Here is a 13,188-nt window from a genome sequence, read left to right on the forward strand (position 1 = left end):
TCAGACTCTCTCAAGAACCTCTAAATGTCCTATTAAATGAGCTCGTTCAAAGGCCTATATTAAGCTGAGTCTTCCTTAGTCAACAAAGCTCTTCTTTACCCTCCAACCTCCAACCCAGCCTCGAGAAGGGTCTTGAGAACAACAAGGCTTACAAGGCACAACAGCCACAGCAACAGTTTATTGAGCACCTCCTCAGTATCGGGCCCTGGCGAGAGATCTCCTCGGTTGGCCCACACAACAAACCCATGAGACAAGAATCCTACCATTTTCCAAATGAGGAATGTGACATCCAAAGATTGAATGATTCTCGGCAGTAAGTGGCAGGCCAGGATTTGAACCCAGGCCCACCTGATTCCAAAATCTGTGCTCTCAGCCAGACACACACGACGTCCCACAGGACAGTAATAAATGCTGGCAGTTGTCTGGACCATGTGGCTCCAAAGATAGAGATGAGGACAGACGGGAAAGAAGTGCTTAACACAGAGACAAACAAACAGTTCTGACCCAGAAGCCCTGACTGATGTGCTGAGCCAGGACGTTAGCGAGCCACCAGTCGTCCCAGGGCCAAGAAGCAATGTCTGCCTGTCTGGGGCCTTGAAGACCTGGGCAGACCAAACCTGAAGGAGTACAGATATGAGTAAGCAGAGGGAGCTGGTCTGCAAACAGACCAGAAGAGAAGAAAATGGAGATGCCAGGGACAGAAAGCCCATGTAGCTCCTAGGAAACGAAAGAAAGAATCAAACCCAGAGATGCCTTGAATTCCAAACCATCTAGTTTCCATGACACCTAGGGGATCCATAATTCCCAGATAGCCACATGTTCTCAAAACAAACTCCTTATTCTTTAGTCAGCCTGAGTGATTCTGTGATTCTTGCAACCAAGAATCTTTCCTTAGAGCAGGGCTGAGCCAGAGGTTTCATTACACTTTGTTCCTGGGACAGAGGAAGCGCAGTATCAGGTCCTGCGGCACAGCCTGGCTGGTTACAGTCTTCAAAGTTATGAGCCTGGAGTTCGAGACTTGCCTCCCCTTTCAAGGAGTCCAGAGGTCACCTGCGCTTATAGAGGCATGGCTGAAGCTTCAGGCCTGAAAGTTGAGCCTTGGGCCCCACCCGAGGGGGCCCGGTCTTTTCAAAATCAAACAAGAAGAAGTGGCTGTTGGTCAGGTCCTAGGGGAGAAAAGATCCAGTGAGTCCCTCATCCTCACCCTGCTCTTCGAAAATATTTCAATCTATGTCCCACCCTTCCTCAGAAGGCTTCCCAGGGCTTTCCAGTGAGTCGTGTCTTCAAGAAGCAAATGTCTGGGCTTATGGCCTCCTTCCTGATCACCATTACCCTCAAAAGGGCCACACATGAGACAAAAACAGGGACAAGACTTCTTGGGGCCCTTACCTTGGAGATGATTTTGAAGCCCAGTTTGGTCACAGCTCCCAGGAAGGTCCGAACATCTTCAAAGCGGCTGCTAACTTCAGCCACCTTCAGAAGACCACTGAGAAAAATGGGAAGTGCTGTGTTAAGTGCACAGACATGCATGGGCACATATACATGCATCTGTGTCCTGGAGGCTCGTACCCTGGCTTCAGCACTCGATTTGCCTCCTCTAGGAAGTCCCTGATGTTGGTTCCCATCAGCGAAAGGCAGAACACTGCCACATCAACAGACTCGTCCTCCAGAGGCACCTGTGGGTAGTGGGGTTGTTGTATGAGGCACATAATACGGGGAGAAGGAACACCAGGATGGAGGTGTGAGGGAAGGAAAGAGAGAGTGTTAAGAGATTAGCACATGCAGGTTGGGCCTAGAGCGCAGGTCAGATACACAGAGAGAAAAAGGGGTTTACCTGGGCCATGTCACACACAGTGACCCTGGGGTCCAGAGAGGCCAAGTCAAAGCAGTGCACAGGGTTCCGGATACTTGAAGCCAGGCGGCAGTCTCCACAGCCGAAGTCAGCTACCACCAAGGATGCAGGCCTGGGAATGGAGGAGAGGGATCACTCACTGTTCTAGTCTGACCCACATTGCTTTTCACGGTGCCCAACCTCCATTCACCGCTGGCGAAGATCCTTGGCGATGCGGTCCACAGGCTGTAGTGGCCACTTCTTGACTTGGCTCTGGAAGCCACGGTGGTAGAGGAGAAAGGCCTCAGGGTCTTCCTGGAAGAGGCGCTGTGCAGCACTGCTGGGCCCTGAGTACAGCTGTTCATTGAGGTAGCGAAATCGAGCACCGTCTAGCCGCTGTGCCATGCGGGCTCGCAGAGCTCCTGCCCGAGTCTCCTGGCTGTCTTGAATGGGAGCAGGAGGCACCTCTGTCTCCTCTGTGGGGGCTGTGGCTAGAGCCGAGTCTGGTGGTTGAGGTGGCCGAAACTTGTTCTTGTGTCTACGCTTGTTCTTTTGCCGGTTCCGCCACTGCTTGCGACTCAAGATACGGGGGGACTGGGGAGGAGTGGTCCCCAAGCTTGGCTTGGGTGGGTCATCTGTAGCATTACTCTTCCAAGCTTTGAGACCTATAAGGAGGGAGATGAGAAGGCATATCTGGGGTAAGATCCACTCAATTGAGAGTCTTGGCAAATTCACCCCGGCCAAAATAGAGCCTGTGGCCTGGATGAAAGTACTTCTGATTGCATAATCCCAGACCTAATGGTGACAAGTAACCTGTCATATATAAGAGCAAATGATCCCCCTCCTTGTCCCACATACTTATATGCATCCACTAATACCTGCTTGGTCAGCACTGTCCAGGTGCTGAGCTGGGTTTGAAGGGGCCTGTTTCTGGCATTTTCCCTTTCTTTTCTCTTCTGCAGCAGGGTCACTGCCACAAAGAGCCCCTTTACGACATTTCTTCTTTTTTACTTCCTTTTCCTCAGAGACACTGCCTGGTAGACCCTGTTTTTGATGCTGCTTCTTCCTTTTCTTCTCCACTTCAGGAGAAGTACTGGCCAACGAGGCCTTTTTCGGGCGTTTCTTCTTCCTTTCCACCACCTCCTCCTCCTCAGAGTCACTGCCAGGCAGACTGAGGGGTGGCTGGGAAAGAGATGCTGCCTCCAGCGTCCGTAGTGTGGCCAAGAGCTGGCGGCGCTTGGAGCCCTGGGGGGAAACAAGGGATGAAAGCAGGAGCAGGGAGTATGGGTGGGACCTGGGGAATAAGAAGGGAGAGATGGGAACCTGATTCAGAGGTATTAGTATTAGTGTATCAGAGGTATTTAGTATTTTTCTCCAACTAAATTGTCACGAAGCATGCCAGACCCTGAACAAATTCCCAATTATCATCCCAACCTTTGGGAGGCTGAAAGGCAGAGAAGCCACCCACTCACCCCACTGTCTTCAATGTTCAGAGGAAGTACCAGGATTCCCCAGAAAGACCACAAGCAACAGGACCAAGGCCAGAGACTAGGAGTTCCAACCCTTCATCTCGGGCTTTTGCCTCCAGCTGATAAAAAGTAGGACAGTTTCTAAAATCAAGAGTGACAGGATGACATGTGTGTATTTAAAATGACTCAAGCTGCAGTGCAGAGAACAAACGGAAGGAGACAAGCTGCAGACTAAGGGGCCAGTGGCCTGAATTATAGCAATGGGTTAAGGGAATGAAGAGGAGGCATAAAGCAGACACACTCCCTGTGGGAAGCTCAGAGGGTAGGAAAAGCCTGAGGAACTACAGCGGCCTTCACAGCAGCAAAGGCTTAAAGGAGACCTTCTGGGTTGGAGTGCTACTGGACAGTCCTAAGACCAGGTCCTTAATTGGGAGGTTCTTAGTACCCTCTCCACACCAGCTTTGAAATGGTAGCACTTACACCCTTTATTGTCATTCCCCTTTGCTCTCTGAAATCCCATCTCTACACTGCAATTCTCAGGCGAGATCAGGCGCGTTCAGAGTGGTATGGCTGTAGACCCTACACTGCGATTCTGAAGGAATCCTTCCCCTGCTTAAAACACTTTACCGGCTTCTATTTTTCCTTAAAATATTCAAGACAACTAATTTACTTCTCCAACTTCAATGGCATCCCCTCTCATTCTCTGTGCTCCAACGACAAGGATTATTTTGTGTGTGACCCTAACAGGACAAGCAAACTCTCGACCCAGGGCCTCTTTGCAAGGCCTTTTCCTCTCCAACAAGAAACCCTCTTCTCTTCACTAACTTCTACTTACCGACTCTCAATTCTAATGTCATTTTCTTCCCTAAAGTTCTTAGATCTTCGTTCGCACACACACACCGAGAAGTACACGAGCGGCAGAGAGAGAGAGACAGACAGACAGACAGACACAGAGTGCACGCGCGGCGCATCCAGCGATGTGACCCACCAGGACCCGTTTCAAGGCCTGAAACAGCTCCCCGTGCCCTGCGGGACCACTCACCTTGATTTGCGAGGCTGCCGCGGGCCGAGGCCGTGACGCCACAGGCCGGAGGCACGCGGCTAATGGGGCCTCCTCGGCCCATTCCGGCTCCTCAAACATGCGGACGGTGCGGGGTGAGGTCGCAGGATTCTCGCGCCTCTCCACGTGCAGAGCGCGTCCCCAGAAATCGGAGCACCCAGAGCCACCGGAACAGAGCCGAAAACCAGGGTGGATAGAGCGGCCGGCGAGGCTCCGAAAACCATCGAGTTTACACATTGGTGGGCTAGAAGGGCAAGGAAGACGGAGGAAGGGAGGCCCGCGCGGGCCCTAGAGAGCGAGGGGTGGGGCCAGGAGGCGGGCGCGGCCGGACGGGAGTTCCCCGGAGAAGGCGCCTACCGCTCGAGTCCCGGTGAGTGCGGGAAAACCTTTGCCCCCTCCCCCAAGGTGTGAACCTTGCCAACCCGTCACCCCTAACTCAGCCTAAGTTCGGAGATGGGAACAAGGGCCACCCCCGGGAAAGACCCCTATCTCTTCCACCAAGGAATCGGGCGCCTGAACTTCCCCCCTCCCCCAGCTCTGCTAGCGGATTGGGTTCCTGTACTTGCTCGCTGACGTCCCTTCACTGGATACTACCTCTTAATTACCCCCTACCTCGCCTGGACTTGTCTTTCCCTCACACAGTTGGGGATCATCCCGTTGCCCCAAACTCCTTTCCAGACATCCACTAACTTGGGGACGCAGCACCCATCCTCATCCCAACAAACACTTCTCCACTGCAGGGGACAAAGTTTGGGGCTCACTCCCGTTCCCTGGATCCCTTCACAGTCCCCAGGCTTCCCCAGTCTAGGGGACTCAGGGCCGGGACGCTGCTATGGACGACATTTTCACTCAGTGCCGGGAGGGCAACGCCGTTGCCGTTCGCCTGTGGCTGGACAACACGGAGAATGACCTCAACCAGGGGTGAGCTGAGGGGGCTGGTGGGTGTGATGCAGGGCACAGACATTCTCCTTTCGATGATGGGAGGTGCTCACGTATGGGGGGAGCGGCTGACTTTCCTATCCAGTGTGACGGCTGCCCAGCGCAGCGTGCGTGTGTGTGTGTGTGTGTGTGTGTGTGTGTGTGTTGGGGGCGGGGGTGAGGGGGTGGTAGTGGTGGTCGTAGCACAGAGGCACCACAGAAAAAGCTTGTTTGAGCTGAATCTTGACTGCTAAATAAGAGTTTCATTGGCAGATGCTGCAGAGAGCTTTCTGGCCTAAGTGAACTGCATGGGTGAGGAGGAGGCAAGACAGAGAGCAGAGAGTGCCTGGAAATTGTCCAGAGTCTCATATGGCTGGAGGATAAAAATCCTCTTTGGGCTTCTGTGCTAAAGCATTCGATACAAGTGGAGAACGACAGGAGACTGGAAAAGACTGCAAGAGTCAGCCAGACCATAGAAGGATATTTAGGCTATATTAAGGTTTTTACTCAAGAACCAGGGTTTAAAGCCATGTAGTGATGTGAGATTGTTCACTTGTGAAGTGTTATCTTGGATGCTTTTTGAAGCACAAGTGGCGATGTGAAGAGAGGCAATTGCCTAGTTCATGCCAGAAGTGGTGGTGGCTTGGACTAGAATGCAGGTGGGTGAAAAAGAAAGATCAGATTCCTGAAATCTTTATGATAAAGAATTGGCGGAAATGTCAGAGGGAACAGTTTGTAAAGTATGTGATTGTCCAACCACTATGCTGTACAGCTGAGACTAATACAAAATAATATTGAACTATAATTGGAAACTGTAATTGTGAACTAAAAACTAAAGAAGTGGTGAGCCTGGGTGTGGAAAGTGAGGAAGGTCAAAGACAATGACCAGGGTTCTGGCTTGGGTACTTGAGCAGATGCTGGTTCCTTTTACAGAGATGGACAAGACTGAAGGAAGATGAGCTCCACTCCAAGCATGTTAAAGTGACAGTACAATGAAGTAGAAATGTTTACTAGGTTGTTGGTCATGTCGATTTGGATTTCAGGAGAGAGGCCTGACTTGGAGACACAAATTTGGGAGATATTAGCATATAGATGATACCTGAAGATATGCGTGTGAAGGAGAGGAGATGAGAAACCTGTAAAACTTAAAGGAATAACTGGAAGTTACAGGAGAAACAGGAAAATGTTGGTAAAGCTTAGAGAAGTGAATGTTTCAATGAAGGGGGAGTGGTCAAACAGTAGTATGGTCTCCTGAGAGATCAAAGACCTTGAACACTTTAAGGTAACCATTGAATTTACAATTACTTAATGGTATATTTGATGATCTCTTTGAGGGCTGTTTTAGAGGAAAACAGCCAAGAATCCAGATTACACTAGGTTCCTTCATTTAAGGAACTCTACTAAAGTGAAGGCGGTGTGCTAAAGGTGGGGAATCAGACTTAATGCCTGACCTCAAGGCAGGGTAAACGAGGTTGGCTGAGACTGGAAGGCAAGAAAAGCAGTAGTGATGTGGACTCAGGACAATGAATTTTAATTTTTTTATTTTTAAACTTTATTTTTTTAAGGTTGGCAGAGTTTAGTTTTTAGGTTTGAGAGGTAAGAATCACCTGTTATCTTCATCCAGGCTCTTATTGGGCTCATTGGTTCCCATTAAGCTCTATACTCCTTCTCCATAGTTCCCAGTCACTTGTTCCGTTATTCATATAACTCCTGAAAGGGTGCTCCAATAGCGGGCATCGTTACTATTTTGTTGGTGGTGTTATAAAGGCTTAGGTGAAGTTGTCCAGTGGGTGTCATAACTAGGCTCTGCTGCCAAAAGGTGAAGGGGTGGCATTAGTGAAACTGGAAGACTTCGTTGGTTTGAAGGGATAGGTTTTGGGGGACCAAGCTGGCCATATAATGGATATGAGGTGGGGATGAATTCCCTGCTGGCCTCTTTGGGATTAAAGACTAGGTCCTGAGGGGACAGGCAGCTCAGACAGTGGGCAGAATCCTACGCACACTTTTTGCCTTCAGGCTCTGACCTGCCCTGGGGCCACAGGCTGGGGGGAAACTGTTAAGCCAAGGCACAAATTTAAGAGCTGGGAGGTAAAAAGCAGGGGGTGGTAATTGCTTTGGAGAGGGGGAGGATCCCTACTTTCCAGGAAAGCTTTTGGCTATCTCTATGAGCAGATGAAGCAGCTGTGGAAGGAAATCATTTAAGTTAAGGGCTATGCCCCCTTCCCTCATTGGGGGATATCTGGGTGGCCTGCGATGGCCAGACTCCTGATCAGCTCCAGGGCCATCTAGAGCTCCCACACAGGAAGTGACCACAGCACTAAGGCATCCGGAGGCAAATCTGCCCAAACCACAGACCGCCCCCTGCTCCGCCCCTTGGACCTGCCTCCTGGACTGGAAGGAATTTCCTTTTATGGCCCCAGGCTGTCAGGCAGGCCCTGCTCCCACCCAGTTGTTTTGGGGTTTTTGTATACTTCCTTTACTTTGTAAAACACACGTCCTTGCCCCCCCCCCAAAAAATGTGAGGTACAATTTCATTTCTGCAAAAGCCATTCTTTTCTGTGCCCCGGGTTGTGTAAAGGAATCTTGTTTTACGTGGTAGTTTGCTGTCTGCCTCATCAGTAATGACTTATCAAAGCATTTCTGCTTTTCATTACAAACCATTCCAAAACGTCATTTTAATTCCACTACATTTTTAGATTTGAGTTTCAGTACCAGAGACAGTAAGTTTGCTCCCTCTCCTGAGTTGTGGCCTGGCTTCTCCAAGATCACAACCCTCAACATGCACCGAACGCCTGCACCTGCAGTCAGTCTATTCTCTCTAGAAGCTTACAGTCTGACAAGACAGCCCATTAATGAATTTCTACAATCCAGTGCGATACGTACTGTAGTAGGGGGATGTACAAGATGCAGTGGAAAACAGAAAGGACCAACAGATGTTGCAAAAGGGATGCAGAGGACACCAGATGAAGAATGCTACCATTTAATGAGATAGGGCGGGCCAGGAAGAAAGACTGGTTGGAGATGGTGGTGAAAACCATGAATCGAATGGACTTGTTGGGGGCTGAGACTGAAGCTTGGGGAAGGTCTGAATAGGACAGCTTTGGGAGTTGCTGTCAAGAATGAGAATTAAAGTCCTGGAGAGGTAAGGTTTCCCGGGTGACTATGTAGAGGGACTATCAGTTTTTCCGGTACTAAGGCCTTTGCCCCCATTCCACCTCCAGATAAATGACCATTGCCCCTTCCTTCAAAGGGACGATCATGGCTTCTCCCCCTTGCACTGGGCCTGCCGAGAGGGCCGCTCTGCTATAGTTGAGATGCTGATCATGCGGGGGGCACGAATCAATGTGATGAACCGTGGGGATGACACCCCCCTGCACCTGGCAGCCAGTCATGGACACCGTGATATTGTACAGAAGGTATATATAATCCCCTTCACCTCCTACATCATGTACATGCCTAGAAGTCAGTCATAGGCATTATAACATACTGGGGCAATCGTGTACTCTTTTCCCTCCTCACATGCCTCAACACCCTTCTCTCCTTTGGGACTGACTGTACCTTCTTTCTCTTCTGTCTGCCTGGCTGTGGGGATCAGCTGCTGCAGTACAAAGCTGACATCAATGCAGTGAATGAACATGGGAATGTGCCCCTGCACTATGCCTGTTTTTGGGGTCAAGATCAGGTGGCAGAGGTAAGTACTTAGGCACCACGACCTGGGATAGGTGGGAAGTCAGGTCTGAGCCTTAGTAAAGTTAAGTCTAGAATCCTGAACCTATCCTCTGAGCAATGCCATGTATATGACACCCACAGGGTTTGTACTGCATCTGCATTCATGGGTGGTTGTGACTCTGAAGGAGGTAGTGGGGCCCTCATCACAACCACCTTTTTATTATTCTAGGACCTGGTGGCTAATGGGGCCCTTGTCAGCATCTGCAATAAGTATGGAGAAATGCCTGTGGACAAAGCCAAGGCACCTCTGAGAGAGCTGCTCCGAGGTCCGTCCTCCACCCCTCAGCTCTGTCCTCTTGTCCCCTCCTGTCTCCTCCTTCTGTACCACAATTGAGGCCAAGATTGTTTGTTCTCCTTCCCCAGAGCGGGCAGAGAAGATGGGCCAGAATCTGAACCGTATTCCATACAAGGACACATTTTGGAAGGGGACCACCCGCACTCGGCCCAGTGAGTCAGTTGAGGGGAGGGATGGTAATGGGGAATAATTCTGGGCTCTTTGGGCTGGGTTAGGGGGAAGCTGGGTATCTGACCTGCTCACTCTCTCAGGAAATGGGACTCTCAACAAACACTCCGGCATTGACTTCAAACAGCTCAACTTCCTGGCGAAGCTCAACGAGAATCATTCTGGAGAGGTGATCTCTGCTTTTTGTGCCCTTCCCTCCCCAAACTCCCCCAGACTATATGCTCTGTACCACTTTTAAATTTCTCCTCCAGTTAGTGGGCATGAAAATGGTAGTCTTAGTTAAAGCCTCCTAATCCTTACCTGTCCCTCAGCTGTGGAAGGGCCGCTGGCAGGGCAATGACATCGTGGTGAAGGTGCTGAAGGTTCGAGACTGGAGTACAAGGAAGAGCAGGGACTTCAATGAGGAGTGTCCCCGACTCAGGTGGGGCAAGGCCTAAGCCGGAAGCTGCTGCTTCCAAGGAAACCTGGCTAGCACCCAAGAGGGAGATGTTTTATGCTGAGTCTCAGCCTGGGACACTCTCTTCCTCTCCCAGGATTTTCTCGCATCCGAATGTGCTCCCAGTGCTAGGTTTCTGTCAGTCTCCACCTGCTCCTCACCCCACCCTCATCACACACTGGATGCCATATGGATCCCTGTACAATGTACTACATGAAGGCACCAGTGAGTAGGGGATGCCAGATGTCACTGAAGCGGGGAGAGGGTGTGTGAGCCTCTTCAAACTATTTGACTGTTGCCTTCACTCCTAGATTTTGTCGTGGACCAGAGCCAGGCTGTGAAGTTTGCACTGGACATGGCAAGGGGCATGGCCTTCCTGCATACACTAGAGCCCCTCATCCCACGACATGCACTCAATAGCCGTAGTGTAATGGTGAGGTCACAGCTTCACTCTGGGCTCAGTCCCCCAGACCACCATTCCCTATCTAGAATAGGACTTACCTCCTTCCACATATCATGTCTTCTCTTCCTCAGATTGATGAGGACATGACTGCTCGAATCAGCATGGCTGACGTCAAGTTCTCCTTCCAGTGCCCGGGGCGCATGTATGCACCTGCCTGGGTGGCCCCTGAAGGTGAGTGAGGGCATAGTGGAGGTGGAGAAGGGCCAGCTCAGTAGCAGTGGAAGGAGGCAGAGACAGGACAGGAAAGGGAGCTGGAACAGATAAGTCCTGTCCCTCCAGCTCTGCAGAAGAAGCCTGAAGACACAAACAGACGCTCAGCAGACATGTGGAGTTTTGCAGTGCTTCTGTGGGAGCTGGTAACACGGGAAGTACCCTTTGCTGATCTCTCCAACATGGAGATTGGAATGAAGGTGAGGCCACACTTGTGTCAGGGGAATGGCGGTGGTAGTGACAATAATTGTAGAGGGGCTGGGCTTTTCCCATGTTTGTTCAAATATACAGTAACCTTGTCCTTAGGTCTGAAGGCCTCTCCTTACATAAGACTCAAGTTCTGAGCCCCACCTTGTTTTTCCATGCATTTACAGGTGGCACTGGAAGGCCTTCGGCCTACCATCCCACCAGGCATTTCCCCCCACGTGTGTAAACTCATGAAGATCTGCATGAATGAAGACCCTGCTAAGCGGCCCAAGTTTGACATGATTGTGCCTATCCTAGAGAAGATGCAGGACAAGTAGGGCTGGAAGTACTTGCCTAAACTCCAGAGGTGTGGGGACAGTTAGGGGAGTGCTCCTCCCCAAAGCAGCAGGCCTCTGGTGGCCCCCCACCCACCCCCCACGCCCACCTCCAGTCATGGTACTACCCCAGCCATGGGGCCCGCTCCCTGCCCCCATCCCTACCACTGCGGCCCCAAGAGGCTGGGCTCAGAGCTTTGTCACTTGCCACACGGTGTCTCCCAGCATGGGAGGGATCGACCCTGCCTGTCACAATAAAGTTTATTATGAAAACAGGCTGGTGTGGGGACAAGAGGACAGAAAAGTACATATAGGTTGGGTGGCTCAGGTGAAATAATGCGGCTTCTTCACATTGATGCCATACTCGCTGAGGGCAGGGGTCAAGTCCTCCATGGTTAGAGTGTACTTCCGGTCCTGAGGGAAAAGGGGAGAGTACCAGCTGAACACAGGAATCCTGATTTCAATCCCAGGTGGGCGACCCTGAATAGGTTGGTTGGTTTTGGTTACCCTAGGGCTTAGTTTCCCCAGAGGGGTTTCAGGATACTTAAGCCTCCACTGCTGTGGGAGGTAATCACTGATTCAATGAGCCTCCCCTCACACCTTGCTCTTGCTTCGGGAGCTGCCAGAGGCTGTGCCCTTCATTTTGCAGTGCTGTAGTGCATCGTTGGCAATGTCTGAGATGAATTTCTGGGCAGCTAGGGAGATGAGCCGAATTCTAGAGGGGAAAAAAAACCAACAAAAACCGGTATAAGGAGATGGACAGCAAACTCCACACACACACCCAAGGCTCTAACCTGTTTAGAATTTACTCACATGCGAGGGTCTGAGGCCTCAAAACCAGCGCGGTTCAGGTAGTAACCAGTCACTGCATCTGGAATCTGAAATCAATTAGACAACTGTCAGGGTCTGCCTTCCGCCCCGCGGGGCGGAGAGTGCGAGGGTGAGGGCAGGAGGGCAGGCCTGGCTATCAAGAAGTTCACGGTTTGGGTGTGCAGAAGGGGCACATCACAAGGGCTAGAAGGGGGGCAAACACAAGAAAAGGACGCTGGCTGGTGCGGCAGAAAGCTTGCATGACAGGCAATAGCCTTGTTCAGGCAGGAAGCCCACCGTAGGCGTGTAATCCTCCAGCTGCATCAGGAAGTCCACCAGAGGCGTGCTGGACACCACTGGCTTCACGTCTCCGTTGGCCGCACTCGGCAGCACATACACCCCATTAGACATGGCCCCCTCCGGGGGCGCCGCGCCGCCCGCTGACACCGGAGCTGGAGGAGAACCAGAAAACTGACACACAGATAGAAGGCGCAGGGCCCCAGCTAGGTCTGCCTCATACCCTCTGGCCTTCCCCGCCGATGGGCCCAGCCCTCACCCTCACCCGTCCCGGCCCTCACCCGCCCCGCGTCGCTCCGCCGGCTCCCCGGCCCGCGCCGCCGCGGGTCCCGTGCCCCCTGCCGCGCCTCCAGACCCTCCTCCTGTTCCCGCGGGGCTGGCCTTGTTCTCTGCAGCGGTGCCGGCGGGCAGCGCGGCAGGGGCCGAGACCGCGGGTGCCGGGCCCGGGGCCGAGGCGGCGCAGGCCGGCGCCGCCTCGGGGTCCGCGCCGGAGCCGCTGCAGCTCATCAGGCCGGTGGAAGAGGCGGCGAACAGAGCCGCTTCCGCTTCCGTTCGCGTTACGCACACACCAGGTGACGTCACTCGCCTCGCGCTCTCTCCAGCCCCCTCAGCACCCCCCCCACCCCCGCCGGCCTCCAAGCTTTGACCGCACTTTCTCTTAGGCTTCCAACCTCCTGGTGCCTAATACCAAGCTAGGTGACACAGTCCCAGAGGCGGAGACCAAATCTCGGAGAACCGCGCCGGCCACGGACGTTCCACCTCCCGCCCAGCTGTACTCCTAGGCTCTTCTGACGGGCTGGGAACCCTGAAATGTCGAGGACTGTCTTCTAAGGGCCTGGGACCTTCATTCAGCCTGACTCCTAAAGACTGTGCTTTGGGCTTCACAGCCCGACACCCCTGGACCACCGATTTTTGCCTGCCGCGCTGCAGGCTTTCTAGCTCCCTCCCTGCCAGCTGCCGGGAGAAGTGAGGGCTACAGGA

The 13,188-nt window shown here is 52.3% G+C and overlaps 3 protein-coding genes and 1 long non-coding RNA gene across 5 annotated transcripts; 1 reads left to right on the top strand and 3 right to left on the bottom strand.

The window, feature by feature from the left end:
• Positions 1–49: 49 nt before the first annotated feature.
• RRP8 (ribosomal RNA processing 8) lies at positions 50–4,538 on the bottom strand. The gene is made up of 7 exons (XM_054580592.1): positions 4,343–4,538; positions 2,710–3,076; positions 2,043–2,496; positions 1,835–1,964; positions 1,570–1,676; positions 1,390–1,486; positions 50–1,166 (listed from the first exon to the last, which is right to left on the bottom strand). Exons 1-7 carry the CDS (start codon positions 4,439–4,441, stop codon positions 1,047–1,049), a joined length of 1,374 nt encoding a protein of 457 aa, XP_054436567.1. The 5' UTR covers positions 4,442–4,538; the 3' UTR covers positions 50–1,046.
• Positions 4,539–4,604: 66 nt separating this feature from the next.
• ILK (integrin linked kinase) lies at positions 4,605–11,341 on the top strand. 2 transcript variants are annotated; one of them, XM_054580591.1, is made up of 13 exons: positions 4,605–4,730; positions 5,147–5,281; positions 8,529–8,694; positions 8,874–8,969; positions 9,177–9,273; positions 9,371–9,454; positions 9,554–9,639; positions 9,782–9,891; positions 10,004–10,131; positions 10,218–10,339; positions 10,441–10,540; positions 10,649–10,779; positions 10,954–11,341. In XM_054580591.1, exons 2-13 carry the CDS (start codon positions 5,193–5,195, stop codon positions 11,101–11,103), a joined length of 1,359 nt encoding a protein of 452 aa, XP_054436566.1. In that variant the 5' UTR covers positions 4,605–4,730; positions 5,147–5,192; the 3' UTR covers positions 11,104–11,341. The 2 variants fall into 2 exon arrangements, with proteins under 2 accessions (XP_054436566.1, XP_054436565.1); XM_054580590.1 differs by having other exon boundaries at positions 4,641–4,730; positions 5,101–5,281.
• On the bottom strand, positions 6,810–10,488 carry LOC129076410 (uncharacterized). The gene is made up of 3 exons (XR_008529747.1): positions 10,408–10,488; positions 9,771–9,840; positions 6,810–7,084 (listed from the first exon to the last, which is right to left on the bottom strand). It is a non-coding gene; the product is annotated as an uncharacterized LOC129076410 (long non-coding RNA).
• Positions 11,329–12,733, bottom strand: TAF10 (TATA-box binding protein associated factor 10). Its single transcript, XM_054580594.1, has 5 exons — positions 12,489–12,733; positions 12,208–12,362; positions 11,914–11,978; positions 11,701–11,815; positions 11,329–11,514 (listed from the first exon to the last, which is right to left on the bottom strand). The coding sequence occupies exons 1-5, from the start codon at positions 12,712–12,714 to the stop codon at positions 11,425–11,427; spliced, it is 651 nt and encodes a 216-aa protein (XP_054436569.1). The 5' UTR covers positions 12,715–12,733; the 3' UTR covers positions 11,329–11,424.
• Between the last annotated feature and the right edge of the window lie 455 nt (positions 12,734–13,188).

The sequence above is a fragment of the Pteronotus mesoamericanus genome, unplaced genomic scaffold (assembly GCF_021234165.1).
Source record: "Pteronotus mesoamericanus isolate MK-2021 breed Mesoamerican mustached bat unplaced genomic scaffold, CSHL_Meso_final contig_591, whole genome shotgun sequence".
Taxonomy (NCBI): domain Eukaryota; kingdom Metazoa; phylum Chordata; class Mammalia; order Chiroptera; family Mormoopidae; genus Pteronotus; species Pteronotus mesoamericanus.